The following is a 13,466-nucleotide window of genomic DNA, read 5'->3' as shown; positions in this document are numbered from 1 at the left end:
CTTAATGAAAAATTTCAGGTTACCTGGTGTTTGTGTGTTTTGGGATTGCTCAAGTGTCAGTAGATGGCAGCCTAAAGCTGGAGAGAAGGAAGTTTTACTGAGTTTTGACAGGATGGATGGAGGTGCAGCCATGCACAACCAGCAGCAGGAATAGACCATTTTATCAGGAATATGCTGCAAAGCCGAGTTTATTCCTTGCCATGAAGACTTTACAAGCAGCAGCCTTGATTTTACCAGAGTGGTTCCTCTGAATGCTTGTGCAGAGGCTGAGTGAGAACCCAATCAGTGCTAAAAAATCTCACCATAAAACACACAAAAAAGTTAAAAAAAACCCCAAAGTAACATTGGTGTAGAACAAATTTTGGATGCTTTAGGCTGTCAGGTTCTTTGTGGCAATGAAATATTGTGGAGAGATTTAATATTGTTTCTTTCTAGGTCCCGACTTTGTGGTGTGTGATGAAGGACACATATTGAAAAATGAAGCATCTGCTGTCTCCAAGGCAATGAATTCTATTAAATCTAGGAGAAGAATAATTCTGACAGGAACACCACTGCAGAATAATCTTATAGAATGTGAGTAGTTGTCTTTTATTTCCTTCAGTACACTCCTGCCTGTCAGCCATAGAAGATATATTTAGTTTGATATGAAGAAAAGGATTTGAAGCAGTGCAGCTGCCTGCTAAGTTTCTCTGTATTTAGATGTGGCACAATTATTTTCTGTTTGTATTAATCCCAGCACTGTGCTTTGCATTTGGAACCGCTCAAGTGTGCCTGTTTCTCCTAGATCACTGCATGGTTAACTTCATTAAGGAGAATTTGCTTGGCTCAATTAAGGAGTTCCGGAATCGGTTCATCAACCCCATCCAGAACGGGCAGTGCGCAGACTCCACCCCCGTGGATGTCAGGGTGATGAAGAAACGTGCTCACATCCTCTATGAGATGTTGGCTGGCTGTGTCCAGGTGAGAACACTTTGTCCCTAACCCATCTCTTCATTTCACTGCAGGGAAGGAGAGGAGTTCTTTTGTCTCACTCTGATGAAATCACCCAAAGGCCTATAAACTTCTGATTTGAGAGCTCCATAAATCTTTTGAATTAAATATTTTCACTGATTGTTAGATCCCTGCATTATCTGTGACTAGAAAAACTTCATAGTTTTTCTGCATATGTCAGTGTATTCTAAAATACAAGTATTAGAGGATACAGCTATTTCCCGCTGGGAGACAAGAACATTTTTTTGGTAGAGTAGGACATTGGTTGCTCTGAAATAATTCTGTTTTAATTCCATATGCACATTTAAGAACTGCCCTAAAGTCTGCAGAGAAAGTTGGTGGTCCATAGTTTGTCAGGTATTTCTGAACATGTATTTTTTCTGATCTGTGAGAATCAGAACACCAGAAAACAAGAGAGAATGAAAATTATTCAGGTTCAAAAGGGGGAAGAACTTGTTACTTTATGGACCTTAGATAAAAAAAGCTTTGGATGGAGCCCACATGGATTTTCTCCAGCCCTTTGCAGAGCAGATCCTGTCCATAGAGAGCTGCTCTCTCTTGTGGTCATTGGGTGAGTGGGAAGACAGAGTAGTGTCAGAGTCAAAAAAAAAACAAAACAGAAGTAAAATCTGGTTTTAGTATTCTTTAAAAAAAACCCCAAAAGCAGTTCCAGAGCAGCTCCTGGAGTTGCAGTGAACTTTGCATGGACTTGGAACTGGCCATGGGCTTAGCAGGTCATGGACTTTGGCCTGAGAAGCTCCTGAGTGGGGCAGCTGGGCTCCTGCTGCAGGGCCTGGAGTAAAAATTGTATTTCCTGGGCTGATTTTCCCCTTCTGGGGCTGAGAGCACCAGGATCACTCACCACCACTGATCCACAGTGCTTTGTCCTTTGAGATGCCACAATCCTGAAGCTCTCAGGAGTCCTTGCCATGTTTCTGTGCCTGAAGCAGTGTCTGTGCAATTGCAGAGGAAGGATTACACAGCATTAACCAAGTTCCTGCCTCCCAAATACGAGTACGTGCTCGAGGTGAGGATGACCCCCATCCAGTGCAAGCTGTACCAGTATTACCTGGACCATCTGACAGGTATGTGCCTGCAGCTCTGATGGCATTTAATAAAGGGCATTTGCCACACTTGCTAGGTGAACATCAACTTTCTGAACATTGTCCTATGCACTAAAGTGCTTGGACAACAAAAAAATAAGCTGGGTTGGGGTTTTTTTGGTGTGTTGTTTTTTTTTTGTTTTGTTTGTTTGGGTTTTTTTTTTTTTTTGTATTAGAATACTGCAGTGTTACAGGTCATTAAATGTAGCTCAGATTATTAAGATTCATTGAGACCTAAGTGCAAATGTTATTTTGTATTTTCCACCTTGGGCTGCTTTTACAAAACCTAAATAGACATGTCTGTCTTTTTAAGAGGATTTGTGTACATTCCTGTACTGGGGAGCAATGTACTTTTATGTAAAAAATATAATCATGTTTCTCATTATCAAGAAAAAGGAGAAAATCTAATTTTGACAACTTTAGCTGGGAGAAAAAATGGCTGTGAGTGAGTAATTTGAGCCCTTTTACAAGAGATGTTGCAGTATGATGTGCAGCTGGAAAGAACACTCAGATCTGCTCTGCTGGGCTCTTCAAAGGGGAGCAGAGTGTGGCAAACTGACTTCAGGGCTCACTCTAAAACCTGAACTTTATTGTCAGGTGTAGGTGGTGGCAATGAAGGTGGAAGAGGCAAAGCTGGAGCTAAACTATTCCAGGATTTCCAGATGTTGAGCAGAATCTGGACTCACCCTTGGTGTTTGCAGCTGGACTATATTAGCAAAGAAAATAAGGTAAATTAGATATATCAAAATACTCTCACTTGAGAGCTTTCCAAATGAGCTCTGCCAAACTCTAGGTAAAGTTTCGTCAAATTAATGGAAATCTTTGTTGCTGTGGGGTCATTTTGCTGCTGGTTTTGTCATATTTTTCTTGCTGGGTATGTTGTCATTCTTAAACCATTTTGCAAGGCCAGGCCTTTGTAGAGCTTACCATTGTTTAAATGAAGAGTAAGCAGATGGCTAAAGGTTTAATAAAAGCTTCTAGGTGAGCATGGTTAATAATTTCTGTTTTTTCTCTTTTGAGGGCTATTTTGATGAAGACAGCATGGATGACTTCATAGCCTCAGATTCCGATGAAACTTCCATGAGCTTAAGTTCAGATGATTATGCAAAGTAATTGACCTTTTATTTAATTTGTTGGTGTTGTTTCTCTTTAGAACTGAAGTGATTCCTATAAAGTAAATGTTCATTTTGTATTTTATGTGTCTGTTAGAATATGTTTTCTTTCAGTGGGATTTAAAAAAAAATAATGGGGTGTATAATGTTGCTTTTTTAGGAAAAAAAAATCCAAGGGGAAAAAGGTGACGAAAGAGTGTAGCTCAAGTGGCAGTGGCAGTGATAATGATGTTGAAGTCATTAAAGTCTGGAATTCAAGATCTCGTGGAGGAGGGGAAGGAAATGTAGAAGATCTTACAAACAACCCAGCATCAACAAAGTCAGATGAAGGTGAGGATAACACAGAGTGCTGGAAATGTGTGGTAGCTTCGTTTTGCAAAAGGCAATTTGAGAAGGCTGTCAGGAATTCTGCTGTGTGGCAGAATGGCAAATTCCTTAATTCACAGTTACAGCTCCTGCTACTTCTAATTTTGTATTTAACCTGGAAAAACAAGGGGCATCAAGTTAGAACTTGGGGGTTTTGAGGCAGGGAAGCTGCACAGGGAAATTTTTAAATTTAGAAGTACAAAATTATATAACCTGGAAGATTCATGGAAATATTAGGAAATATATCTGTTATAACTCAAATCTGGAATTTGAATTGGATGCTGAGCAAGCAGATCCAGTGCAGCAGGAGCACAAGACCTCTTTAAAGTTGTTATTCAAACTTCTTACAGCTGCACACTTAATTTTTGGTTTTTTTCCTGTAATAATCTAGCTTTTGTCTTGTATCTGGTATGACAGAGATAATTTTCTGATTCTGTTATTTCATGTGTGTCTAATTTCTTTCCCTAAGTAATTTTAAATTTTTGGGAGAAGTCAGGTGAGAAATCTTTTTTTTTGCCCCCATCCCAGTGGCAATATCTTGTAAATGTGTAAGGGGTGGAGGGTGTTGTATGTAAAGCATTTACACACAGAGATTAAATGTGTTAAAGGAATTACATTATAGGCAGGCTGAGTTTCTCTCTCTGCATCCTTTAAATATTTAACTCTTGTAATTGCTTATAATGCACTTGCTGTTTTTTCTTTGCCTCTTTGACACTTTTTTATACCAGTTAAGTCTGATAATGAGGGAACAATTCTGTAGTTCAGACATTCAGAGCATTTAAATGAAGACCATGTTCTCATGTTTGATTTTTATTTCTTTTTCTTTGGTTTTTTTTATAGGCAAAGCTACATCCTCTTCCAATCCTGGTAGCCCAGCTCCAGACTGGTACAAAGATTTTGTCACTGATGCAGATGCTGAGGTGTTGGAACATTCTGGGAAAATGGTGCTGCTCTTTGAAATCCTCCGAATGGCAGAGGAGCTGGGAGACAAAGTGTAAGTTCTGGACATGTCATGAAAGACTTCAGGAATATATTATAATCATATATATATATAGAATATATCAGTCTGATAGAGTTCCCCATCCATCCACTCTTCATTCTGCTGTTTTCTGAAGCAGCCAAGCACTCATTTTTGTCAGGGATCTTCCCACACCTGCATGTGCCTCACTGAAGTCTTGCTTTGTTTGTCTCAAAGGTCGTATCAGAGGGAGGAGGGAACAAAAGTGAAGCAGTGCAATAATTAAAACAACTCCAGAGATGAATTCTGTGTTTCCCTGATTCTTTTTTCAGCCTAGTGTTCAGCCAGTCCCTGATATCTCTGGATTTGATAGAAGATTTCTTGGAGCTGGCTAACAGGGAGAAATCTGAGAGAGATCAGGCTCCTATCTACAAAGGTGAGTGTCTCCTTCAGCAGCTGCAATGCTCAGAGCTCTTTCACAAGTCTCTGTTCAGTGCCCATGGAGTGTTTCCATCCATGGAATGGATGTTGCATGCTCTGGACTGCCCCTGAGGCTGGCAGGGTTACTGGGCTCCCCTGCAGGAGCTCTCTGCTGGCCCATTGTGGACTCTCTGATTTCACTCTATCACCCTGGCTTCTTGTAGCCTAAGCAGATTTAACATTCACATCTGAGAGAAGGCATTTTGTTAAATCCTGCACAAAAATGATGTTAAATTCTGGTGTGTGGCAAATCCTGATCCTTTCTCCTGGGAGAGAGGGAGTGAAGGGAAATGAGGCTGCTTTAAACCAGTGTGTAAAACGTGGAAAATGTGAATTTAGGTTTATATGCACAGCAGCAGGTTGGCTTATGGATTTCACAGGGAGCAAGTATTGAATCAGTTATTATCCTAGTGATGCTCAAATGGCATGGAATGCCTCACTAAGATGTTCCCACGGCTCTTGAGGGTGCTGTTCCTCCTTACCCAGAGTTTCATTCCCAGGACATGTGGATTGAAGAACTCCTTCAAGTCTGCCTTTCCTTTCCAGTCTCTCACCAACTCTTCCATGTGTTTGCACTTGAGATAAGGGAGAAGTGGCTCAGTGATGGTGACTGGAGATCTCAGGGATGTGTCTCTCACAGATTGATTGTTCCTGCCTGTTGCTTGTTACTCTGAATGTTGTCATCTCAGACATTACAAGGTGTCTTTTTGAGGAGCTGTGCCTTTATTCTGAGATTTTAAAGAGGTTAGGGTTTTCCATGTGTGGTAGCTCTGGCCAGCAAAATTAGATCATGGCAAGGTTCACCTTTCCTGACAGAACCCACCAATCTGCCTCTCACAATGGATTGAATGAGCAATGCAGCTCCCAGAACCATTCTTTTCTTTATGATTGATGGCTCAGGGTTATTAATTTTGTGTGCAAATACCTTGATGGCCAGAGAAGATGGAAGATTACCGAGAGAAGAAAATCCTCCATCAGCTGTAGTTGTTTTTTCCCCCAATCTGACAAGAAGTTGCTGTAACTCACAGGGTAATTAAATGCCAAGATTTTGCTGGGTTTCAGTTCCAAAATGAGTTTGACCCTTGAAATCTCCTTTGGAGCATTGACTTCTCAGTGCTGGTTGTGAGGGAGACTGACACTGGTGCTGCAATGTGAACCTACCTGGATCCATTGGAAAAGTGCAATTAGTGCTACAGCACCTGAAGATGAGATGTAACAACATCTTTGGGACTTCTAAAATTAACTTTGGTTTAAGTTAAGGCATAGCTCTGCAAATTTATAAATACAGCTAGGAAGTGTGAAAAATAAGAGGACTTCCCCCCACCAAAAAAAGCTCAGGTATTTTCAAATAATTAAATTTAAATTTGACCTCGGAACTATTTTTTTGATTATAAATTTCTGTCTTTAAATTCCAGTTGGTTACCAGTCTGGTTATTTGCACCATCAGCATTTTCATAACTTGAAAAACTTGTTGCATTTGCAGGTGAAGGAAAATGGTTCAGAAATATTGATTATTATCGCTTGGATGGCTCAACCACAGCTCAGTCCAGAAAGAAATGGGCTGAGGAGTTTAATGATGAAACTAATGTGAGGTGAGCTCTCTCCTGAGATACATGTGCTTTATTTTCCCCTTTTTCTTTCTTTTGTTGCCTAGTTATTACTACTTTTATTAGCTTCATGACCTCAGGACCAGGCAAATGGTGATCAGAACTCACAGAGAAAACCTGCAGGAATGTGTTACTGACTTCACATTAATCCCATTTACTCAGCAGTGTTTCCTTGCTATTTTCATTGTCCCTTAGATTGTAACTAATTTAAGTCACAGACAGGGTTTTTATTGCAAGCACTTAAAGGATACAAGAGCCTAGGAAGGGTGTGCAGTCCCTGGGCCACTCAGGAGCAAATTAATTCTTTCAGCTGCCTCCAAAATTAGCTCCCAGCCCTCCACTGCTCCTCCAAAATGGGACTTTGAAATCTGATTTAGATAGAGAGGTACAGGCTTGTATTTGAATGAAGTTAAGGAGCTTCACCTTCCTAGATTTGTTTAAAAAATAAAGTATGTAATTATGGTACAGTCATTTATGATGTGCAGGAGAAAAAATTTAAATTAAGAAGTAAGCTAATCCAGTGTTAATACTTTTAAATAGTTTATTCTGTCAGGTGTCTGTCAAAAACTAGTTCCAAGGAGAACCTGAGTGAGATTTTTCTGAGTCTCAAAAAACCCAGATGTATCAAAGAGACAGTGTCATTGGAAAGTTACCCTGAAAGTTTGCAGGCCAGGAAAGAGTTTCTATGTTATGGAATCTGCCTGTTTAAAATTATGGTTTAATTTGATATAACTAATTTCGTTAGAGCTTGAAAATGCAAACTCCAAAGATTTTTTTTTCTTTCCCACCAGTTTTTCTTAACAGCTCATTTGCAAAAGGCCTTGATGTGTATTTTTGGGAGTGTATGTTTTGCTAAAAGTGTTGTTCTTGTAAAATCTGCATCTGTTTTATGCTTAATACATTATTTTAATGAAGTTTTAGAGTTATTTCAGTATATGAACAACAGTTATTTTCCAAAACACTGAAATTTTGCAACTCTTCTCTGTTCCAGAGGCCGCTTGTTTATCATATCCACTAAAGCAGGTTCCCTGGGAATAAACCTGGTGGCTGCTAACAGAGTCATCATCTTTGATGCCTCCTGGAACCCCTCCTATGACATCCAGAGCATCTTCAGGGTGTATCGCTTCGGGCAGAACAAGCCTGTGTTTGTGTACAGGTTTTTGGCTCAGGTGAGTGTCCGGCTGCGCTTCCTGCGCTCTTTCATCCTGCAGGCACATTTGGGAGCTGGCACTGTGGGGACTCTGCCTGTTTGGGCTGGTGTTGGGGTCTGCAGTGGCCCACGTTGATCCAGTCATATTCCAGCTCTGATCTGATCAGGGTTTGGCCACTGAAGCAGCTCATGAAGGAAAGAGTGGTAAAATAAATGTCACATTATTTCCTGTGATGCAGCCGCAGCTCCCTCCAAAGAGGGCAGGCAGGCACAACTTCCTAAGGATATTTCCTGAGAATCACAGCGAGGGACCTCAGGGAAAGAGAAAACAATTCTTATCTCTGTTCTCTGCGCCTGTTGTTTTGCACATGTGGAATGTGTTAGGAAAATTATTTACCTGAAGGGAGTTCTTAATTAGATTCTGGTGGTGGTTGTTTATAATAATTGGCCTATTAGGTCCAAGCTGTGCTGTGTCTGTCAGAGACAGTCACGGGTTTTTCAGTAATATTCTTGTAGTATCTCTTTAGTATAGTACCTCTTCAATACAGTACAGTGTAATGTAATATAGTTTTAATAAAGCAATTGTTCAGCATCCTAAATCATAGAGTCAAATGCCAGTCATTCCCTGCATCAGGAGCTCCCTACATTCAATACTGTGAAGTCCCCCTTGTCTGACACTTCCCTAACCCAAATTCTGGAATTGCAGCAGTGATTCACATGTCCAGACCCAGACTCAGAGCAGGAGTCTCAGCCTTTTTAATTTGCACACCACTAAAAACTCTGAATGGAGCAGTCCCTGCAGAGGATGGTGTTGTTAGGGAATAGCCCTGATCAGGGCAGGTCCAACTGCAATGAAACCACATGGATACAAGTGAATTTTTATAAAAAGGCATCCAGTCTTACTTGAAAACTCATATCGCACCCTGCAGATGTTTAAGATGGGTAATAACTGGTGTGGACACTGATCTGTGCTTTATGTAAGGCCATTGTTTCTGTCAGGAAATGCCTCTCCAGCTTCTGGTTCCTCAGGTGTGACAGAGGAGCCTGGAGCCCTTTCCCAGGAGCACTTAACCCTTGATCCAGTCACTCTTTCCTTCCCAGCTGAAGCAGATCCTGGTCTGGGACATGTTACTGTCACAAATGGGGTTTTTCTTCAGGCTTCAGTTTATTTTTGTAGTTTTCTCTGTGCACTTTTGAACTGTTGATATCCTTTTTAAATTATGCTGTTCAGAACAGGCTGTGCTGTTCTCGTCCTTCTCAGTATCTTTTTTTTTCAAAAAATAAGTAATTTTCCTTTTTTCATCAAAGATCTAATTTTTTTTTGTACACAGCTGTGGTGAATTAGGCTTGACTGCCTCCCTTCCCCTCTCCCCTCCACCACAGTGATATGGTATCTGTTTTCCTTTTCACAGGCTGCTCAGAGCAGCAAAATAAGGTACATGCTGTGAAAATTGCCATTTTTTGGTCAAAATCCTACTTTGGGGAATTGAAGCAAAACTGAATCTCTTAAAAACACCACTAAAAGACCAATTTTCTTCCTCTAGTCAACAGCTAGATGACATCTGTCCCACGCACAATTCCTGCTGTGCTGCTTCCAGCAGCTCTTTCCTTTTATTGCTCAGCAAACAAACTGCTTGAAAGTGGCAAGAGCAGGGCAGGGAGAGCTGCTGGGTGGTTATTTGGGCTGTTTCACACCTGTGAGTATTGCTGTGTGTGAGCAGCAGCTGTGTGTGTGTCCAGGGAACCATGGAGGACAAGATCTACGACCGGCAGGTGACGAAGCAGTCGCTGTCCTTCAGGGTGGTGGACCAGCAGCAGGTGGAGCGGCACTTCACCATGAACGAGCTCACCGAGCTCTACACCTTCGAGCCAGACCTGCTGGATGACCCCAACTCCGAGAAGAAGAAGAAGAGGGACACCCCCATGCTGCCAAAAGTGAGTGGCGGCCATCAGCAGGAATTTTGTGCTGTAAAAACAACCTGGGTCTGTTTAAATGCGTTCCTGGTTTGTAATGTAGAGCAGTGCTGGCCACTTGGAGTGGGGGCGAAGAGCAGGAAACACAATAAAATCCATAATTAATACAACAAAACCTTAATGAGCTGGGTGAGGAGTTTCCCCTCAGTGTAATTGACACTATGAAAGATACTTATTGAAAGACCCAACTTTGCTGGGTGAGGAGTTTCCCCTCAGTGTATTTGACACTGTGAGAGAAAGATACTCATGAAATGACCCAACTTTTAAGTCACTTTTTCACACATTTTGAATGAATAGGAGTTTCACTGCATGAAACTGTGGAAAACTCAAATTAGCATCTGAGTGGGTGCTGGTGGGACCCAGCACAACCTCAGTTTGTGAGAACACATCAGTGAGGTGGCACTGGAGGTAAGGGTCATCTTTATCCATGTTTTCCTTTGCCAGGACTTTCTGGGTTTTAGTTCCCTGTTTAACTTCCTTTAGTAGAGATAAGGAAAGAGTTGCACTGAGATAAGAATAAATTTTAGAGGAAAGAATAACTGGTTCCATTATTATATTCTTTTTCTCCAAGTCAGTTTATATTTAAGATTAGGCTGTGGGTTTATGTTTCATTTAAAGTCTCTGTGGGCTGCTAAAGACTAATTCATCCTTCAGCTGTTGTGGAATTCTCTGCTTCTTGGCATTTGGAGCACTTCAGGGAGTGGCCAGTAGTTCATGAACTGGTTAAATTTCTGTGGTTTGGTCACTCTGTAGTGTCTGGGCATTACATTATATAATTAATAGTATTTTATCTTTTTTTACATTCTTAGTTAATTAATGCTTTGTGCATTTGTGCCTCCACAAACAGAGCCAATACAGCACCATTTGCTGCTGCTTCTTATTTTAAAAAATGTAAAAATAACTCAAAAACTTGTGAAACAACTGAATCTGTTAACTTGAAACATTGATCAGTCCAATGCAATAATTATATTTTACAGGTTTATGGTTTTCTATTACAAAAATAAATCAGTTAATGAATGTGTTTATAAACTCAAAACTTCCTCCATCACTCAGTATTAAGTTCTATATTAATGCCATCATCAGTGTAAGGTTTGTGCAAGTCAAGTTGAATATGAGCTTTTAACCATTTTCTGCCTTATTTTTGTGTTGTCTCATGGTTTTAGCAGATGGTATTTTGTCCTCTTGCAGATGTGCATCTCAGTCCGTGCTGTGTGCAAATTTCTAATTCCTTTTTGTTTGGTGGCTGAAAAGGTTGTAAATAATCAAGTAAATTCATCTGTGCAAGGTTCCTCAGCCATGAACTCAGTTAACTATTCTTTATTTCAGTGTGATTTTAGCAAAGCTGCATGATTCAGCTTAGTTATTAATCTCCTTAACAATTAATTTAACAACACACAGCATTTTTCTTAGGTTGATTTAAAAATGTGCTGATAGGAACACATTTTATTGTAACACATTGCATTGTTATTTTATTGTAACATCAAGTAATTACACAGCATTTAGAGATAAGAATTCACTTTAAGATCCTGTCACAAGAGGGCAGGGTAAAAATACCACTTTTTGTGCTTTTACATTATTTTAGAGTGCGAGGGGAGAGCAGAGTCCTCAGAACAGGGGGACAAGGAGGTTTGAAAATGCACCTTTTAGAGCTGCCCCTCTCTGGAGGGAAATGTCAACAGGAATGAGGGGAAATGTGTTCCATCTTTTCTTCAACCATCTGAGCACAAATGTGGAAAAATTGTGGGGATAATTGATTTTCTTCTCAGAAACCTGCCTGGATCCAGGGCATCCCACAGTGGGAAGGGTCTTCAGGAATCCTTGAGCCAGGATTTATGTGGGATGAGGAGGAATAATTCAGAGCTGAGTGTTGGGGTTCTTCTGACTCCTTTTTAACTTCCTGCATGGAAGAAAAAAACAAATATTTAATTCTTGTGTTTTAAATGGGATGGGAGAATTCATTCTGTAGTGCTTTAAAAGTCAGCAAGTGAAGAAACAAATCCTGCTTGGTTTTAAACTAGATCATTGAGAATTTTGGCTTTAAAACATCCAGCTTTGAGTCCAAGACCAGTTTTCTTGGAAAATGCTATTAAGGGGTGGGGGAGAAGGTGTTGAATTCTTTTATTTTCTACAAAAATTACATATGTGCAGTCTGTTGTTTTCCTGGAAGGTTATCCAAGTTTCCTGTCCAGTTTTAATTGGAGCAGCAGTTTTCTGCCCTCTGTGGTCTAACAAGACCTCAGGGTGTGGAGATTCTCAGGGAAGAAGTGCCTGTGGTGCTGCAGCCCCAGCTCCAGAGCTCCAGGGCTCTGCCCTCAGAAACAGCTTCTGCAGAGCCTGGGGTTAGCAGAGCATTTGTAACACCAGTGTGGCTCCCATGGATTATTCACTCTTCACTTCCATTGTTTGATTTCACTCATCCCCTCTCCTGCCCCGCTGCAAAGGGCTGCTTTGGAATTTCAGTCCAGAAAAGGTGCCATAAGGCTGAGTGAGCACTTGGTCACCTTTGCTGGGTGTAAGTATGGGAATAAGGAAAGTATGGAAATTGTAATTTCCAGAATAGTTCAGTGCAGTCCTTGAGCTGGACAAAGGCAGTGTTGGGCACTGGGTGTCCCTCAGAACTGGCCCTGGGCTCATTGCCCTTTCCTCATTCAGGGAATTAGACTTGAAGGCGCTTTTTTATTGATGTGAAATGAAAATTTGGCTCAGTTGAGGTCATGTAATGCAGATTGGAAAAGCAGATTAAAATCACAGTTCAGGTTCAGTGGATATGGATATCAGTGTTTTTATTCTACCTCAGGACAGACACATGTGGTTTATGTGGTTCCATACTCAGGGACAACTTTGTGAATTTTGATCTCAGGATTAGAAGAATTGTTTGGTTTGTTTTTTTGTTGTTTTTTTTTTTTTTTTTTTTTTTTTTTTTGTTTTTTTTTTTTTTTTTTTTTTTTTTTTTTTTAGCTTTAGTATTAAATACTCAGCTGGTTGAGAAAAACCTGTGAATTACAACATAACTTGCATTCCTTCATGGAAGATTTCCTTTCTAACACACTGATCTCTGCGTAGCATTTAATTTCAATCAGGATTTCAAAAAGACAAATGTCTTTTTTAAATTTTAAGCCCCTTTTTCAGTTTCTCATCATATTTTCATTCATCACCAGGAATTCATCCTAAAGCTTACAAACCAGTTGATAATCATTATTCTATCAACAAGCTAAACAAATATAAAGAAATCATTATTCTGATGGTTTTTTATGTGTAACGTGGATTTAGTATTTTTTAATTGTAAGACTGAACTAAATGCATCCTGGTTTTAAGCTCCCATCATTAAAGTCAACACCAAATAAAGTTTAGGCAAAGGAAAGCAGAGCCCAGTTGGATGTCATTTAAAGCACTTTTGGAGGGCTGAGGGAGGCTGAGTTAAATTCCAGGGCTGTTTGCAGCCCTGCTGTTGCCAGGGCAGATCCTGCAGCTCCAGGAGCCTCCTCGGGGCTTTGTGTCCCCCCATCCCTGGGGTGACAGCACCCCCGAGCCCCCTGCTCTGCCCCCTGTGCCCTGCAGTGGTGCAGACCCCACCCGGGATGCTCTGGGAGGAGCTGCTGATGGGGACAGTGACTCACCCAACGGGAGAAGGGTGGCACAAAGAGCAGCTCATGGATAATTGGTTAACGTAATTAACTTTTCAAACAGCTTTGTGGAGCTGCTGTGACAGAACCCCTGGTCAGGACT

The 13,466-nt window shown here is 40.7% G+C and overlaps 1 protein-coding gene across 5 annotated transcripts in view; it reads left to right on the top strand.

The window, feature by feature from the left end:
- The window catches only part of ATRX (ATRX chromatin remodeler), a 67,782-nt gene that overhangs the window by 47,114 nt on the left and 7,202 nt on the right, over window positions 1-13,466 (top strand). For all 5 annotated transcript variants that reach the window (XM_041424395.1, XM_041424394.1, XM_041424393.1 and 2 more), the window contains 11 exons: window positions 436-573; window positions 785-960; window positions 1,958-2,075; window positions 2,691-2,821; window positions 3,114-3,202; window positions 3,366-3,535; window positions 4,412-4,565; window positions 4,862-4,965; window positions 6,493-6,601; window positions 7,608-7,785; window positions 9,507-9,701. In XM_041424395.1, the coding sequence (XP_041280329.1) occupies window positions 436-573; window positions 785-960; window positions 1,958-2,075; window positions 2,691-2,821; window positions 3,114-3,202; window positions 3,366-3,535; window positions 4,412-4,565; window positions 4,862-4,965; window positions 6,493-6,601; window positions 7,608-7,785; window positions 9,507-9,701 (1,562 nt within the window). The remainder of the gene's footprint in view (window positions 1-435; window positions 574-784; window positions 961-1,957; window positions 2,076-2,690; window positions 2,822-3,113; window positions 3,203-3,365; window positions 3,536-4,411; window positions 4,566-4,861; window positions 4,966-6,492; window positions 6,602-7,607; window positions 7,786-9,506; window positions 9,702-13,466) is intronic.

Source organism: Onychostruthus taczanowskii, unplaced genomic scaffold (assembly GCF_017590055.1).
Source record: "Onychostruthus taczanowskii isolate IOZ18803 unplaced genomic scaffold, ASM1759005v1 scaffold81, whole genome shotgun sequence".
In the NCBI taxonomy this organism is placed as follows: Eukaryota; Metazoa; Chordata; class Aves; order Passeriformes; family Passeridae; genus Onychostruthus; species Onychostruthus taczanowskii.
This window is presented reverse-complemented; position numbering and strand designations above follow the sequence as displayed.